Below are 14,637 nucleotides of genomic sequence, written 5' to 3'. Positions count from 1 at the left end.
TATCCTGATTTTTCTCCCTCGTAAGATAAAATTTTCCTTACCACTATCAGAAAATCAGCATTACTATTAGAAAAATCAATGCAAAGAACCAGCAAACCCCAAATCTATTCAGCAGTATGTTCCACTGCTAACCTGAGAGTATTCTAAAGCACCAACTAGCTATATTTTAAGAATGTATCATAAATAAGCAGCATAAAATGTATTTTGCTTTAAAAAAAGTCTATGAAAAACCCTATTTCGTTTGTATAAACAGTTGTTTAGTGCTCATGTAAAAGTGCATAATGTTCTTTACATAATTACATTAAGTTTCCAGAGCCTCACTTCTAAGCAAACCTAAACTTTGTATCACTTTTTTTGACAATAAAGAGTATTTTGTAAAAATACAATGCTTTATAAAAAAAACCAAAACAAACTGGTGGAGACTATAGTCTAGTGTGGTATGCTGCAAGCACTTGAGAAACCCAACATCTCTTGTATAAAGTTATTTATACCACTTCTTTGCCATATTTTTTCATTTAGAAACCAGATGAGGTGATTAAATAGTCAGTACTTAACATCCGGATAAACATCTTCCTGTGCTGTTAAAAGCAGGGCAGAAAAATTAGTTTTGCATTAATGAAATGTGTAAGTCATTCTTGGTATCTCCTACAAGTTTCTGTTTTCCTCAGTATTAATATTCGGGGGTATACAAGCAAGTTACCCAAACATACAAAAAAATGCTAACACCAAAAAAAATAAAATTAAAAAAAAAAGAAAACCAACCACACAACAAAGCCTTAATGTAGAAGTTAGTTACTTTCACTGATTAATTCAATTCCGTTGGTCCAGAGAAGTTTATTACTGTAGCCACAAGTACATGTAAAAAAACCCACAACTGCCTTTTCCCAAGGCCATAACCACCGATGACACACTTACCCCTTGTGCACCGGGAATGGAAAGGCAGAGTGCCGTCGCGCACCTGGGTACCCACGTGCTGCTCGGGTCGCTTCCCCATCCTCCCGGCCGCACCTCGCCAGCGCTCCTCAATGCCGCTCCTCTGCTCCTTCCCAGCACGGCCAGCAATTAACCAGGAAGCGAACTGGATGCAAGATGAGAAGACTACCCACGTCTGTCTTTCCTAGCACAGAGCAGCAGTGTTGCAGAAAAGGGCGGAAAGCAAACTTGCAAATTGGGAACAGCCCAAGACCAAGTCCCATGCCGAGCCTGGGACTGGCAGGTTTAGAGACCGGCAAGGCTTCAGATGAACATCTTTGCCCACGCTATTCTCTCTCGTGATAAAGCCGACTGCTTCCAACAGAGTGCAACCAAACATCTTGCACAATTAAACGTCTTTAAGGAAACTTCCCTACATAATGCTAAGTTTCAATAATGTCTAGTTTAAAAAAAATAAAATTAAAATCATCTTGCTTTACAGATTTAGGCTCAGGTTGTTTCACAGACTGCTCGGCTAGACCCCTGCGTGCATCATAACCCTACATGGACCCACGAGCGTCCCCAAGTTTTAACTCCAGACATTTTATCAAAATCCTTTTTATGAAGGAGTAGCTGATACGCTATTCTGTAATGGGTATTGTGGTCTCCTGTTAAAAACACTTTCAGCAGAAATTAAATACTTAGAAACTGCAGCTATTTAAACAGATACCCAAAAAGAACAAATACATTCTGCCATGCAAATCAAGTTCTAAGTGTATTTATTGAAAAAAAACTCCACAGACTTTATGGACACCTACACACAGAAAAGACTGACTTTTTTTTTTTTTTTTTTTAAATTACAGTCTCACAAGTCTCAGATACATGGATTTGTATTTGCTGTGGAAGTATGTTATCAGTAAGCTGAAAAGGAAGCAGCTTTCCTAGTCCAGAAACTTATTTCTACAGGGTGAAGAAACAAATTCTGCCAGACATTTTGCATTACAAAGTTTTAAAGAAAACAACCTGACCAAGACTTGGCCAATGTAAGTAATACGGCTATACGCTAGCTGTGAGAAGTCTAGCAACATGAATATTTGAGTTGAGCTGGATCCCCGAAGAGGTAGCCTGATCACTTTCTATTTGGGGAAAGGACTCTCTCTAAAAATATCATTTTCATACACACACAAAAAATTTAAAGCCATGCAAATCAGCACGGTCAGACAAAAAGCCTGAGTCCTAAATCATTTGTACAAACCAAGAATATCGATGAGATACTGAAAGAAAAAAGAAAAAATCTCTCTCAGTTCTTCAAACCAAATCTAAACATTTTCCCAGATGTGTATTGGTTTTGTTTGGCAAGGTTTTGGTAGCAGGGGGGGGTTACAGGGGTGGCTTCTGTAAGAAACTGCTGGAAGCTTCCCCTGTGTTCGAGAGAGAGCGAGCCCATACCAGCCGGCTCTAAGACGGACCCGCCGCCGGCCAAGGCCGAGCCAATCAGTGATAGTGGTAACGCCTCTGTGATAACATTTTTAAGAAGGAAAAAAGTTGGGACGGAGAGAAACTGCCGCCGGAGTGAGGAGTGAGAACATGTAAGAGAAACAAGCCTGCGGACACCAAGGTCAGTGCAGAAGGAGGGGGAGGAGATGCTCCAGGCGCCGGAGCGAAGATTCCCCTGCAGCCCGTGGTGAAGACCCTGGTGAGGCAGGCTGTCCCCCTGCAGTCCAGGGAGGTCCACGGTGGAGCAGATCTCCACCTGTAGCCCGTGGAGGACCCCACGCCGGAGCAGGTGGGTTCCCGAAGGAGGCTGTGACCCCGTGGGAACTCCGCGCTGGAGCAGGTTCCTGGCAGGACCTGCGGATCTGTGGAGAGAGGAGCCCACGGAGCAGGCTTTTCTGGCAGGACTTGTGACCCCGTGGGGGACCCGCGCTGGAGCAGTGTGCTCCTGAAGGACTGCACACCGTGGAATGGACCCATGCTGGAGCAGTTCGTGAAGAACTGCAGCCCGTGGGAATGGCCCACGTTGGAGGAGTTCGTGGAGGACTGTCTCCCGTGGGTGGGACCCCACGCTGGAGCAGGGGAAGAGTGTGATCAGCCCTCGTCCTGAGGAGGTGAAGCGGCAGAAAATAACGTGTGATGACCATAAACCCCATCCCTGTCCCCCTGTGCCGCTGGGGGGGCTTGGTGGTGAAATCCGGGAGGGTAGTTGTGCCCGGGAAGAACGGAGGGGTGGTGGGAAGGTGTTCTGAGATTTCATTTTACTTCTCATTACCATGCTCTGGTTGATTTGTAATAAATTGAGTTAATTTTGCAAATTGAGTCTGTTTTGCCCGTGACGGTAATAGTGAATGATCTCTCCTGTCCTTATCTCGACCCGCGAGCCTTTTGTTATATTTTCTCTCCCCTATCCAGCTGAGGATGGGGGAGTGATAGAACGGCTTTGGTGGGCACCTGGTGTTCAGCCAGGGTTAACCCATCACAAATTTCAAAAATTTTAAATCAAAACCTTTTCTTTATCGTATGCAATGAGGAAAGCAATGCCAGGCAGGAGACCTGGAGATTACCCTCCAGGCCTTATTTGAGGATTTGCTCTAAGAGCTGTGGGGGAAGAATTTGCATTTCCTTTCCTACAACACTATTTGTATAATTACCACCATTTAAAATTCCATATTGAAAATATTTGGAAATTTACTATCTGAACGAATTAAAAAAAATTGGGTTCCACAGAAATTCATGTTCACACACAACTCAGCTGGTTCAAAACAAACACCCTCTGTGCCAAGGGAAAAATGAAACCCTCTGCCCAATCTGTACCACTGCCATAGCTAGTCCGCAGAGGAAGGGAATAGCAAACATATTTTAACAAAATAAATCAATTAAACTATGAGTTTAAAATTCCAGATTCCTGACGCCTTCAGGCAGTTTCTTATCTCTATTGACAAAACAAGGTTAAACATGACAACTATTGTACCTCCTTGTGAGTAAATGTTGGTTTGTTTACTTTGGGGTTTTTTCAACAACATTAAGTCACAGCTCATCAAATAACGATCTCTCAAGAAAGCTGAAGGAAAAGCATTTGTTCCCACTTCGAAAATGTGTGGAAAAATAAAAGGGTCTGACTACTGTTTGTTTATAGGGGATTGGCCAGATACAGCTAAATTAGGAAGGATCACTCCCTCTCCGGTGTTTACACTTGAATCACAAGTGAGCAAACAGAAAAAATCAAGTCACTTTCTACCACCACCACCAGGCAGTGTTAAAGGATCTATGCTATAAATAAGGCCACCGTCATCATTAACTGTATTAAGACATTAAATAACAGAAAATGCTCTGGATTGATTTTGTGGGATTATTTTAGTCATCCCTACATCTCAAGATGCATCTATTCAATAGCTTTGATTTTTGCAGAGATTAATTGTTCCCGTTAGCATACCTAAAGGCCATTCAAAAAACGAAATACTCTAACTGTCACCAGTTAGGGGCATCCAAGATCTTGCAGCTACTTAGACAAGTCCTACTCGAAAACCCAATGTGCTAAACCTAAAGGCTACTACTCGGTGTCCTCTAGATGTGCTCCTGACAGTTAACTACTTTTTACAACGCTGAATCCCTGCTGATGGGAACATCAGAGAAGCTGTATGTTCCCCACAGCCTACAGGAAAGCTGAGGCTTTTAGAATGCAGCCTGCACCTTGAGAAGGTTCAGTAAGTTTAATGAATCCAAAAATATATGTGTGGTTTTGAAAAGACAGAAGCCAACTTGCTGTTTTCCAGTTAGCAGCATGTTAAAACAACGTGTTAGCAACACTGTTTTCCAGTCTGAGCAACGTGTTAAAATTAATGTCATGTATCTCTGAGCTAAGAGATTGCTATGGATATTTGCATCAGAAAATACTCAAGGCAAAGGCTCTCCTCAGACTTACTCTTTAAGGCCCTGATCTGAAAAAAACTAAACAAGTGTACTAATTTAACCATGGTAATAGTCTAATTACATTCAACAGAATACCGATGTGTTTGAAGCTTACCATGCATTTAATAAGCTTTTAAAGTACAAAAGTCTGCCTCAGCAGTAGCTCTGAATCAGAAGCTGTCCCAGTTTAAGTCTGCTGCACATTGGACTCCAGCTCCCACTATTTTTTGGACCAGATGATCCACTCGTACCAAGTCTGACAGACGCGAGTGCTGCATCTCACTGCATGAGACTTGCAACCTCTCAGAGTTGCTTTGGAAATGCACCTAAATTACAATAGCCTCCTGTTCACTCAACCCACCGAAACGAACCTGTTGATGATGCGATCAATCAGCACTATTACCAATAGACTTACTATAAAAAAAAAAATAAAAAAATAAAAAAAATCATGTTCATACAAATGAGCTCCAGAAGTAGAATACAGGTAAGATTTTATTATTACTTCCATTTTACCAAATTATTTTGTTGTCTTCTGAGTGGTTGGTTTTCAATCATGATTTAAGTGACACCAATTAACTATTTAAATTAAATCAGGTAGAATTTATTTTGTCATTTTAGTATTTTAATGAGTTAGGGCTATTCAGCTTCTCTCACAGAAAAGATGCAAACATTTTCAAGTTCCAAACTCAGGCCATGAGCACACTGAAACGCCAGAGACATTAGCAGATCCACAGGGGACAAACCACTGATGAAAGTAACAGGTGATTTTTCTCCCTTAACCAATATAACTCTAGCCTAGCAACTCTACCCTACAAACTCTGCAACACTAAAGATGAAAAACAATATGTTGCAATAGTTTTAGTAAATTCTGCACATATAACATATAATTTAAAAATTACCCTCTGCTACTGGCAATACACAATATGGCAAACAGAACTGTAGGACCTGTTTTTACCAGTTTTTAAAATAAACCTATGGTAAGTACTGTTTATTTTATATATGTATTAGACAGCTTGAAATCAGCAGACATTTCCACCTGATCATGCAGGAGCACAACAGCTTCAGTATTCTTCATCAGGAAAGCTGTTTTACAGGTAGTTTACTGCTTTCTTACCGTAGTAGGGTATGGATATTTGTCAGAGAAATTCTCACAAAATAGATTTTTATGTCCACCGCAACATACTTTAGTTGATCTGGAAATACAAAAATATTCTACAAAAGGTAAAAGAACTAAAGACAACAGACAGCCTGAACAACAGATAGCATTTTCAGAAGACACTAGTATATCAGTATGTGAATTCCATGGAGTTTTTATAAAAGCAGAACTAAGCCCTAAAACTTTTAGAAGAAGTTACAAGTATTTAAATATATACACACATACACAGAGGTATATAAATAAAAATTCCAAGCAGTTTTGTTCAATAAACCTAAAAAGCAAGACAGCTGATGGTACAAACAATTGGATTATTAAAAGAAGGTCTAAACAGACATCCAACAGCCTTTTAGACAGAACTGTACCCATGTTGTATTTTAAGGATTGATACGCACACCCTGCACCCACGTCCAAGCTGACTGGGAGGCATGAAGCTGTACTACATGGAAGTTACCTGAAGTTCACGTGATCTTCCTCTCCACAGAGCCTACCGCAACGAGTTCAGAGTTTGATTCCCATTTGAGATCATTTGTGCCTGCCTCCCTTGGAGCTGGGGATCACTATTTCAATTCTACCCCTGAAGTACGCTGTGTACATATTTATAACCAAAATATAAACATATATATATATATATGTGCATATACAGAGATTATTGTTATACACAATAATAGATTTCTATGTTTGGTACATTTGAAACTACAGTCCTTTAACCAACTACTTACCAGGAAATTTCTGATCTTACTTACTTTCTATCAGTATCAACAAGTGTCGTGGTTTAACCCCAGCTAGCAGCTAAGCACCATGCAGCCTCATACTCACTCCCCGCGCCCCCCTCCCCCCCCCCGCCCCTCGTGGGATGGGGGAGACAATTGGAAAGGAAAAGGTAAAACTCATGGGTTGAGATAAGAACAATTTAATGGAATATACAGAACAAGTGATGCACAATGCAATTGCTCACCACCCGCCCACCGATGCCCAGCTAGTTCCCAAGCAGCGATCCCCCCCCAGGCCAAGCCCCCCTAGTTTATATACTGGGCATGACATCACATGGTATGGAATACAGCGTTGGCCAGTTTGGGTCAGGTGCCCTGGCTGTGTCCTGTGCCAACTTCTTGTGCCCCTCCAGCTTTCTCGCTGGCTGGGCATGAGAAGCTGCAAAAATCCTTGACTTCAGACTAAACACTATTTAGCAACAACTGAAAACATCTGCGTGTTATCAACATTCTTCTCACACTGAATCCAAGACATAACACTATACCAGCTACTAAAAAGAAAATCAACTCTATCCCAGCTGAAACGAGGATAACAAGAGACTTAGAATTAGAATTACAGTAGCAATTTATACCATATAAAGGTCTAAACTTTTCACTGACCTCCTTGGGCAAGTAATAGGACCTTACTCATTCTGATCACCAACACAGAAAATTTATTTGTCCAATTAAAAGAAGTGAATGGGCCCCACACCAACAGTTCTCCATCACTGTAAGTCTCGATGAAACAGATACAGAGCCATTTACATGAGTGGAATACCTTAGGGTGAAATAGCAGATATTCAGTCACCACCCAGGTACCAGCTACTCAGCAGACGAAGCAAAGAGTCAGTTCTCTTGATGACCAACCAGAGATCATACACGTAACTAGGATAATACCTTAAAATGCTTCAGTTTATATTCTGAAAGACATTTTAAGGATTTAGCAAATCACCTGTGGTGGTGACTCCAAACAGCTGATTTCTGCCTCCAGAGAGCTATTTTTTCATACGAGTTTCGATACTTTTTGAGATTATAAGCTAGATGCAAGACAGCAGCCACAGCAAGGAAGATGAATTACATAGAAAGGCTAGTGTAATATGGCATCAATAACATAAGGCATAAAAAAAAGAACACAGTAAGCGCGTGAACACTTCAGGAGATCCATAGACAAAAGAAAGAGTTTGTAGCAAACAAATTTCTATAAACTGCTACTGCTAAAAAGAACAGCCTTGGGAAAAGCTTCAAAGTCACCAAGTATGAACCCTGACAAGAAATAGCCAAGCAATCGGGCCCATATTCATTGATTAAAACACCAAGCCATAAGCAATATTACACAAAAACACAGAAAGAGCATCAGAAATTTGCAACATCATTGTGTATTATTGACCCACACACTAAGTTTTGAGTTTCTTGTTCAAAAAACACCTGCCACGCAAAGACCGGTCAGCAGTTGGTTCACTTGGCCAGTACTCCACCAACAAAAAAATACCTTTTGAAGAGCTGCCACAGAGCACTGCAGTCATAGCTATCATTACGAGACTGTACATACCTGAAGGATATTTCAGACACTAGAAACTGCCGTGGGAGAGGATAAAGCCTTATCCAATAGCCCACATACCAATGTCTTTTAACCAAACTGCTCCATTTTCTGAAGGAATTTTAAGAGTTTGGATGCTATTCTTCCACATGTGCTGAGCCCATTCCCCATCAATTCATAATCCAGATTTATTTTTTCCAGTAAGGAGCAGCAGATGACAACTGGGTAAGTGGGCCCTACCCACACTGAACAGTCACCCAGTGGGCTTGGGGGAGCACAAATACTCTATATAGTGCAAAGCTGTGCCATCAGACACCCAGAACTATACATAGATAATGCAATCCTTCATTTTCCCCCACCATCTCACTAAAGGTTCATTCACAAGCATTTTTTCCTTATTTTATTTAATTTAAAAACTGGGGGGGTTACAGTAGCCTCTTTTCTCAGTTTGCCTAGATCAACCCTTTGCTTTGTTCCCTCTTGTGCCTTTCACTGCTCTCCAAACTCAGGTTTTCCCCACACATCTTCCCTTGAGGAAGAGAACCGTGGCCTTCCCTTCCTTCTCCTACTTCGTATCTTCATCCCTCTCCCACTTCTCTCCCCCTCCCAAATAACCCCATCTCAAAGCCCTGCACTCAGTAGGCATTACAGGTAGATATGACTTAGAGAAAGGCTATGCCTGGGAACTAGGCAATAGTTACTCCACCTTTTTTACCAAAAAGTAACCCTCTGATGCTCTCCACTGCAAAAGACTTTTTTAGGAAGGACCAAGTTTTGCGTGTCATGTTCCCTGCTAGGTGAGCAAGGGTTTGCAGCTCTTTCTTCCCGTTACCTTCTGGGAGCTTTGAACCAAAACTTCATAAAGCTTTAAACGACTAATTCTGTGTGAAACAGGACACGGGCAGAGGATGAACACGTTAAGGATCACCTGCAGGGACAGTCAGAGAAAAGTGTTTCTCAGTGGCATATATTGGGGAACAGGGCAAAAAAACCAAGTTGCAGGTGAATACCAGGTCACTCCAGAGTGGGACAGTAGCCAAAAGCCCTAAGCACCTTCCTCCCCCAAAGCCTAACCAGCTCTGGGTTTGAAGATACGTTACATGAAATCATCTTGAAACAACAACTTCATCATTTGACTAGGACCAGCACTTTCCTACTTGCTGTGAAATTCTGCTATAGCATGTGTAGTCGTCTTCCTTTCTAGATAGAGAGTGGCAGGAGAACTTTTAGAGAAGCAAAGCTTAACAAATATCATAAGTTTTGCACAGAAGCAATTCTACACTGTGCAAAGCAGAGGTTGTTTTCAGGTTCTCCTCAGTTTACAAGGAAGCAGTGATTTTAGAAAGCTTACAGCACAGATGAAGACGGACTGAATGCTTTAGAGCAAAATAGGAAGATACATCTGAGAGCAGCTCCAAAATATTTCTGGGTTTTAGATTTACAAATTGCTGTTTCTCCTAGTCTTATTCTAGGATGAAAGACACCAAGAGCATATTAAAAGGCTGCACTCTTATCAGAACTTCTAAAGACATTCTCCTTTGTATTAATAAATATTTTCATCTTTTTAAGTTTGAAAGCCTGTTTACAGTGAAAGTGACTAATGCTCTGAAATGCTGTAGCATTTGACTTTCCTACAGAAGCTGGCCAAAATGTACTTCAGCACCTTAGAACTATTAGTCTGAACTATCCAGTCACCCTGTATCATGACCCAACAGTATCTCTACCTCCTTTAAACTAAACATCACTCAAATGTAAATAAGAGTCTTGACATCTAGATATACGCTATTTATTTCACAGTCACGAACTTAATTTTACTGTCCACAGAGGCAATATCAAGAACTCTCCCTTTTTACCCCAGCAAAAACTTTGACAGTTACACTTGCTCACTTCCCACAACAAAAGCTTTTAAGGGTAAGGCAAATCCACAACCGATACTATCTCTTCTCCCCTCACATCTATTCTATCTCACTGAAGAACAGAGTTGAGTTAAACTCCTTTCCAGAATAAGAGTGTTGCAAAGCGTACACAGTATGTTTATTTGAATTTTAAGTTAATACCAGTCTTCCCCAACATATTTTGGTCGCTATTGTTTTTACCAGTAAATAAATAAATCAGGAACATTGAGAATGCAGGGCTGCTTTTTTGCCAAGGGAAAAAAATAAAAAAGCAAGAATAAAATGCTATTGAAGCAGAACCAATTATGAATCGCAAGATAATACACAGTCCAAAAGTCACATCAGAGTATTCTCAGTCCTGCCAAATGCATCTTTACTGAAATTGTTCAATAGAAAGAAGGGGATGCATTGTGCAATTTAATTTAAAGTGTATCAAATATTTCTGCAGCAGGTCTTGGTTTTGCAACTGTAACAGTGAAATATTACACACATATTGCCATCTTATGGATACTACAAATACTTGTTTAAAATTCTAAGGATGTAATCCCGAACAGAAAAATATGCAGAATCCACAGCAAGTAAAATTGCGGTAAGATTTACAACGTGAAAACAGGAACTTTACATTTGGAACGGTCCAAAAAAATCTGCCTCAGATTTTCTCGTAGTAGTTACTATTTTTATGACTTGGCTTGGATTTGCTTTAATCTCTTTATTTAGGGAGAAACTGCAAGCTTGCCAACTCTAACAAATGTTAAGTACTTCAGTAAATTCCCCATCAACATAGGTCGTGCATTCGAGGGAACAAGAACACGGCAAGAAAGTTCTGCTCCATCTCCTCCAAAGGGGATTTCGGAATAAGATGGTGATGGGAGAGCGCGATAAACAACGTGGCTAAGCCCCTCTTTCAGCTCCATCCTGCTCCTCAGACATCTGTCCACGCTTTATCGGGCCGCGATTGAGATGCTACGTGATGCAGCTCACCCAGCCTGCTGTCATCCTACATCCCTTTTATCTGAGCAGGCAGGAGAGCACATGTATTGCCAATACTATCGCGTCATAACTCTGCCATTAAAGTTCAGTAATAGTAGCGAAGCGAGTCCAAACAACTCAGCAAAAATCCAACAGATATAAAGGTATCGAAGTACAGCATACGGGTACAGAAACGGTTTTAGCAGCCTATGCAGACTCTCCGGAGCATCTAGCCAAATTGCCTCAACCCATCAATTCCTCTCAAACCGAGAGTTCTGCTTTTAAAAAACTTGGCAACCGACAAACAAAACCGTATATCGTTTCTGAAGCAATCCTCGAACAAATGAATCCCTCTACCCAGAAAGCCCAGACCTCAAGTAAACAAGTTTCGGATCCCTTCTTCACTTCGTCAAGCAGGACCTCCCGCCGCCCCCGGCGCCGGGGGCGGCGGGAGGCAGCCAGCCAGTCAGTCACCGGGTGACCCCGGCGGAGCCCTCCTCGCCGGGGGATGCCCAGCAGCCGCCTCGGCGGAGCAGTTGCCGCCTCCTCCCCGACCTCCCCCCGGGCTGAGGGCGGCGGAGCCCCAGCCCCGCCGCTCCCCGCCGAGGAGGGTCGCTGGGCTTCCCGTCCGCAACCTCCTCCCTCCCCAGCCAGCCTCCGCAGCGGCAGCCCGCAAAGGACCCGCAAGCCCCTACCCTGCCGCCCCACAGGCTGCCCCAGGGCATACGGGGAGCCGGGGAGAGCACCCCGGCAAGGAGGGGGGCCCGGCAGGCGGGGGCTGAGGACGCCGCATCCTCGCGGCGGTAAAGGCACCATCGACCGCGCAAAAAAGCCGGCCGGCACCCCGGCTCCCCGCATCGCTGGCAACGCACACGCAGCGGTCTCCAGTTAGCCGGAGACGCTGCCGCGAAGAGGAGGGACGGGGGAGGCAAAGGAAGAAGCCATTACCAGAGTTTTGTTCCCGTTCTTGCTGAGGGGGCCTCGGAAAACTCCCTTGATGTTGCGAAAGTGCCCGTTGCTGAGGTGCGCGGAGCTGATGACAATGTAGTAGCACTCCATGGGGCCAGGGCCGCCTCCCCGCCACCGGCGGGGCGCTCAGGCCGGCCTCGGCTCGGCGCGGCGGGGAGGGCCAGGGCCAGGGCCAGGGCCAGGGCCAGGGCCGGCGGGGCCCCGCGGCATGTGCGGCGCCGCCGCCGCCGCCGCCGCCGGCCGGCTGAGGGGCGGGCGGCGCAGCCCCTCAGGCTCGGCGCGGCGCTGGCTGCCGGGGGAGGAGCGGCAGCACGGCCGCGGCGGAGCCGTCTGAGCTGCCGCCTCTGGCAGGCATAGTGTTATTATAGCGAGCAGCCTTGCCGGTCGGCTGCACTGAGCCAATGGCAGGGAGCCACTGGGCTGATACCGAGAGCTGTCAGAGGAGGACATCTGTCACACGCCGCCTTCACCGCCACCCACAGCCCCCACGCCCCGCTGCCCCCGCCGCGGACGGGCCGATACCCCCGCCGGGGCGGTGCCGGGGAGGCGGCAGGTAAAGGGAGAAAGGGCGGGGGGGGACGGGGGGGGGAGGAAGCAGACCCGTCACCCCAACCGCATGTGGGGTGTATCCCCCCGAGGGGCCCCCTACTTCTTGGGGGGGAGGGGAGGGAGGGGGGGGGGGGGGGGGCGGCTTGGGGCCACCACCGCGGCTCCTCCGGCATTTGAGAGGCAGGGAAAGATGCCCGGGGGCGCGCCGCCCCCATCCCAAAGCTCCCGCCCCTCCCCCGAGCAGCCTCCGCGCCCTGCCACCGCGCCCTTTTTTATTACATCTATTTTTAACGCCCGGCTCCGCGGGTGCCTGCACCGGCCGGGCTCGTTAGCAGGCGGTCCGCGGGACCGACAGCCACCGCCCCCGCCCGCCGCTGTCGGCTCTCCTGGCCCGTGGCGGCGTAATGAGGGGTAAAGCGGTCATTTCTCGTCCCCGCCGAGGGCAAGCTCCATCCCGCCCTTTGCGGGGCTCCGCAGCCCCCTTCGCACCGCCGCGGCCCATCCCCGCGGCGGCCCGCCCGGCCAGCTGGAAAACCAGGAGCGCGCCGGCAAAACTTCTGGGTCACGGCGTGTTTTCGGGGAGGACGGGAGGAGCCGCGGGGGCAAGGCTGCGGCTGCATCCCTCCTCCCGGGGTGCCCGCCGCCGCTTCCCGACCCTCCCGCGGTTACTCACGGCTCTCCCGGTGCGGCTGCGGCCCGGCCCGGGGGAGCCGGCGGAGGCGGCCGTGCCCCCGCCCTGCCTTCGCGGCTGCAGGGAGGAAAAAAGGAGGATAAGGGCGGCTTGGTGCAGGCTCCGGCGCTGCCTCGGCGAGCCTCAGCCTCAGCGTGCCGACAATGTTCTCGCTCTGCTTTAGAAAGCCCCTAGGAAGCTGTGGATTAAAAACCGGCAGGTACAATCAGCATGAGGAAACTATACTACACACCGTACTCCACCATCGCGTTTCTTTCTTTTTTGCATCGCACACATCAGAACTCGCTGCTAGAACCAGAATTTGTCACAGTACACGACGTATTTAATAAAGATGCTCAAGTCTGACACACCACCACCACCCCCCCCCCCCCGCTAGAGATTGACAATTTGCAGCTTTACCGCGTAAGACTTCAAACACACTGAGCTGCCGCATCCTCCACCTACTTTACCTTTATTCTGGATTGCAAAAAATCAAGATTTATGGGGTGAAATGCCGGTGCCAAAAGAGGGAACACCTTAGAAAATAAGCCCAGAACCATGACGTAACATCTGAAAATATCTTAGTCAGCATTTACTGCTGGCAACATAATACCACCATCCTCTCATCTTGTCCTCCAAACTACAGGAACTGCTTCCAGGAAAGTGCGGGGGGGGGGGGGGGGACGGGACGGGGACGGGACACACACACACGACACACGGACAGGACGGGACGGGGGACAACAGACAACTCAGAAATTCTGGCAGAAATTCCTGTCTTTGTGGCTTGTATCCTTGACGAAGGAAGCACCAGTTTATACAGGTACCTTCCTCTGATAAGGATTTTCTGTCATTCTTTCCCTTCATACACAGTGACTAGTAAATTTTGACAGCTGTCACTCATCCTTCAGCATTTTTAGTACTTAGGAAGGAATCACAGAAATGGCAGAAGTGCAGAGTTTTGACAGCTGATACACAGGTGAGAGATCAAAACTTGCTGCTTCTTGTTACAGCCAAAAAAGAGGGTGAAAACGTACACGCACATAACACTATTTTTCTGCTTACAAGTATGTACGTGTACATCCAGAAATAACCAGCAAGTTTATTACAGCGTAAAAATGAAGTCCATATCATAAATCTTTGATAGATTTAACAACACAGCACATTTAAAGCCCAGTTCAAGTTTCAGATGGGGTTCTCTTTCAAAAATGTCCTAAGTTTAGGTAGGATAGAGTAATGGAAAGAGAAAGAATAACAAAATTAAAAAGAAATAAAATTGTGCAACTCCTTTCTGGGAATAAGTATTCTCCAACTTGGACTAGAACAAC

General features: G+C 45.6%; 2 protein-coding genes across 3 annotated transcripts in view; both read right to left on the bottom strand.

Moving 5' to 3' along the window:
* ZNF804A (zinc finger protein 804A) overlaps nucleotides 1–12,254 on the bottom strand; it is a 159,796-nt gene extending 147,542 nt beyond the window's left edge. For both annotated transcript variants that reach the window (XR_007507662.1, XM_049813994.1), the window contains exon 1: nucleotides 12,073–12,254. Coding sequence is in view for 1 of the 2 variants with exons in the window: in XM_049813994.1 (XP_049669951.1) it covers nucleotides 12,073–12,183 (111 nt within the window). In the remaining variant the exon portion in view is untranslated. The remainder of the gene's footprint in view (nucleotides 1–12,072) is intronic.
* Nucleotides 1–14,637, bottom strand: part of DUSP19 (dual specificity phosphatase 19) — a 538,714-nt gene that overhangs the window by 129,942 nt on the left and 394,135 nt on the right. The gene's annotated exons all lie outside the window — the stretch shown is intronic.

Source organism: Accipiter gentilis, chromosome 1 (genome assembly GCF_929443795.1).
Source record: "Accipiter gentilis chromosome 1, bAccGen1.1, whole genome shotgun sequence".
NCBI classification, from domain to species: Eukaryota; Metazoa; Chordata; class Aves; order Accipitriformes; family Accipitridae; genus Astur; species Astur gentilis.
This window is presented reverse-complemented; position numbering and strand designations above follow the sequence as displayed.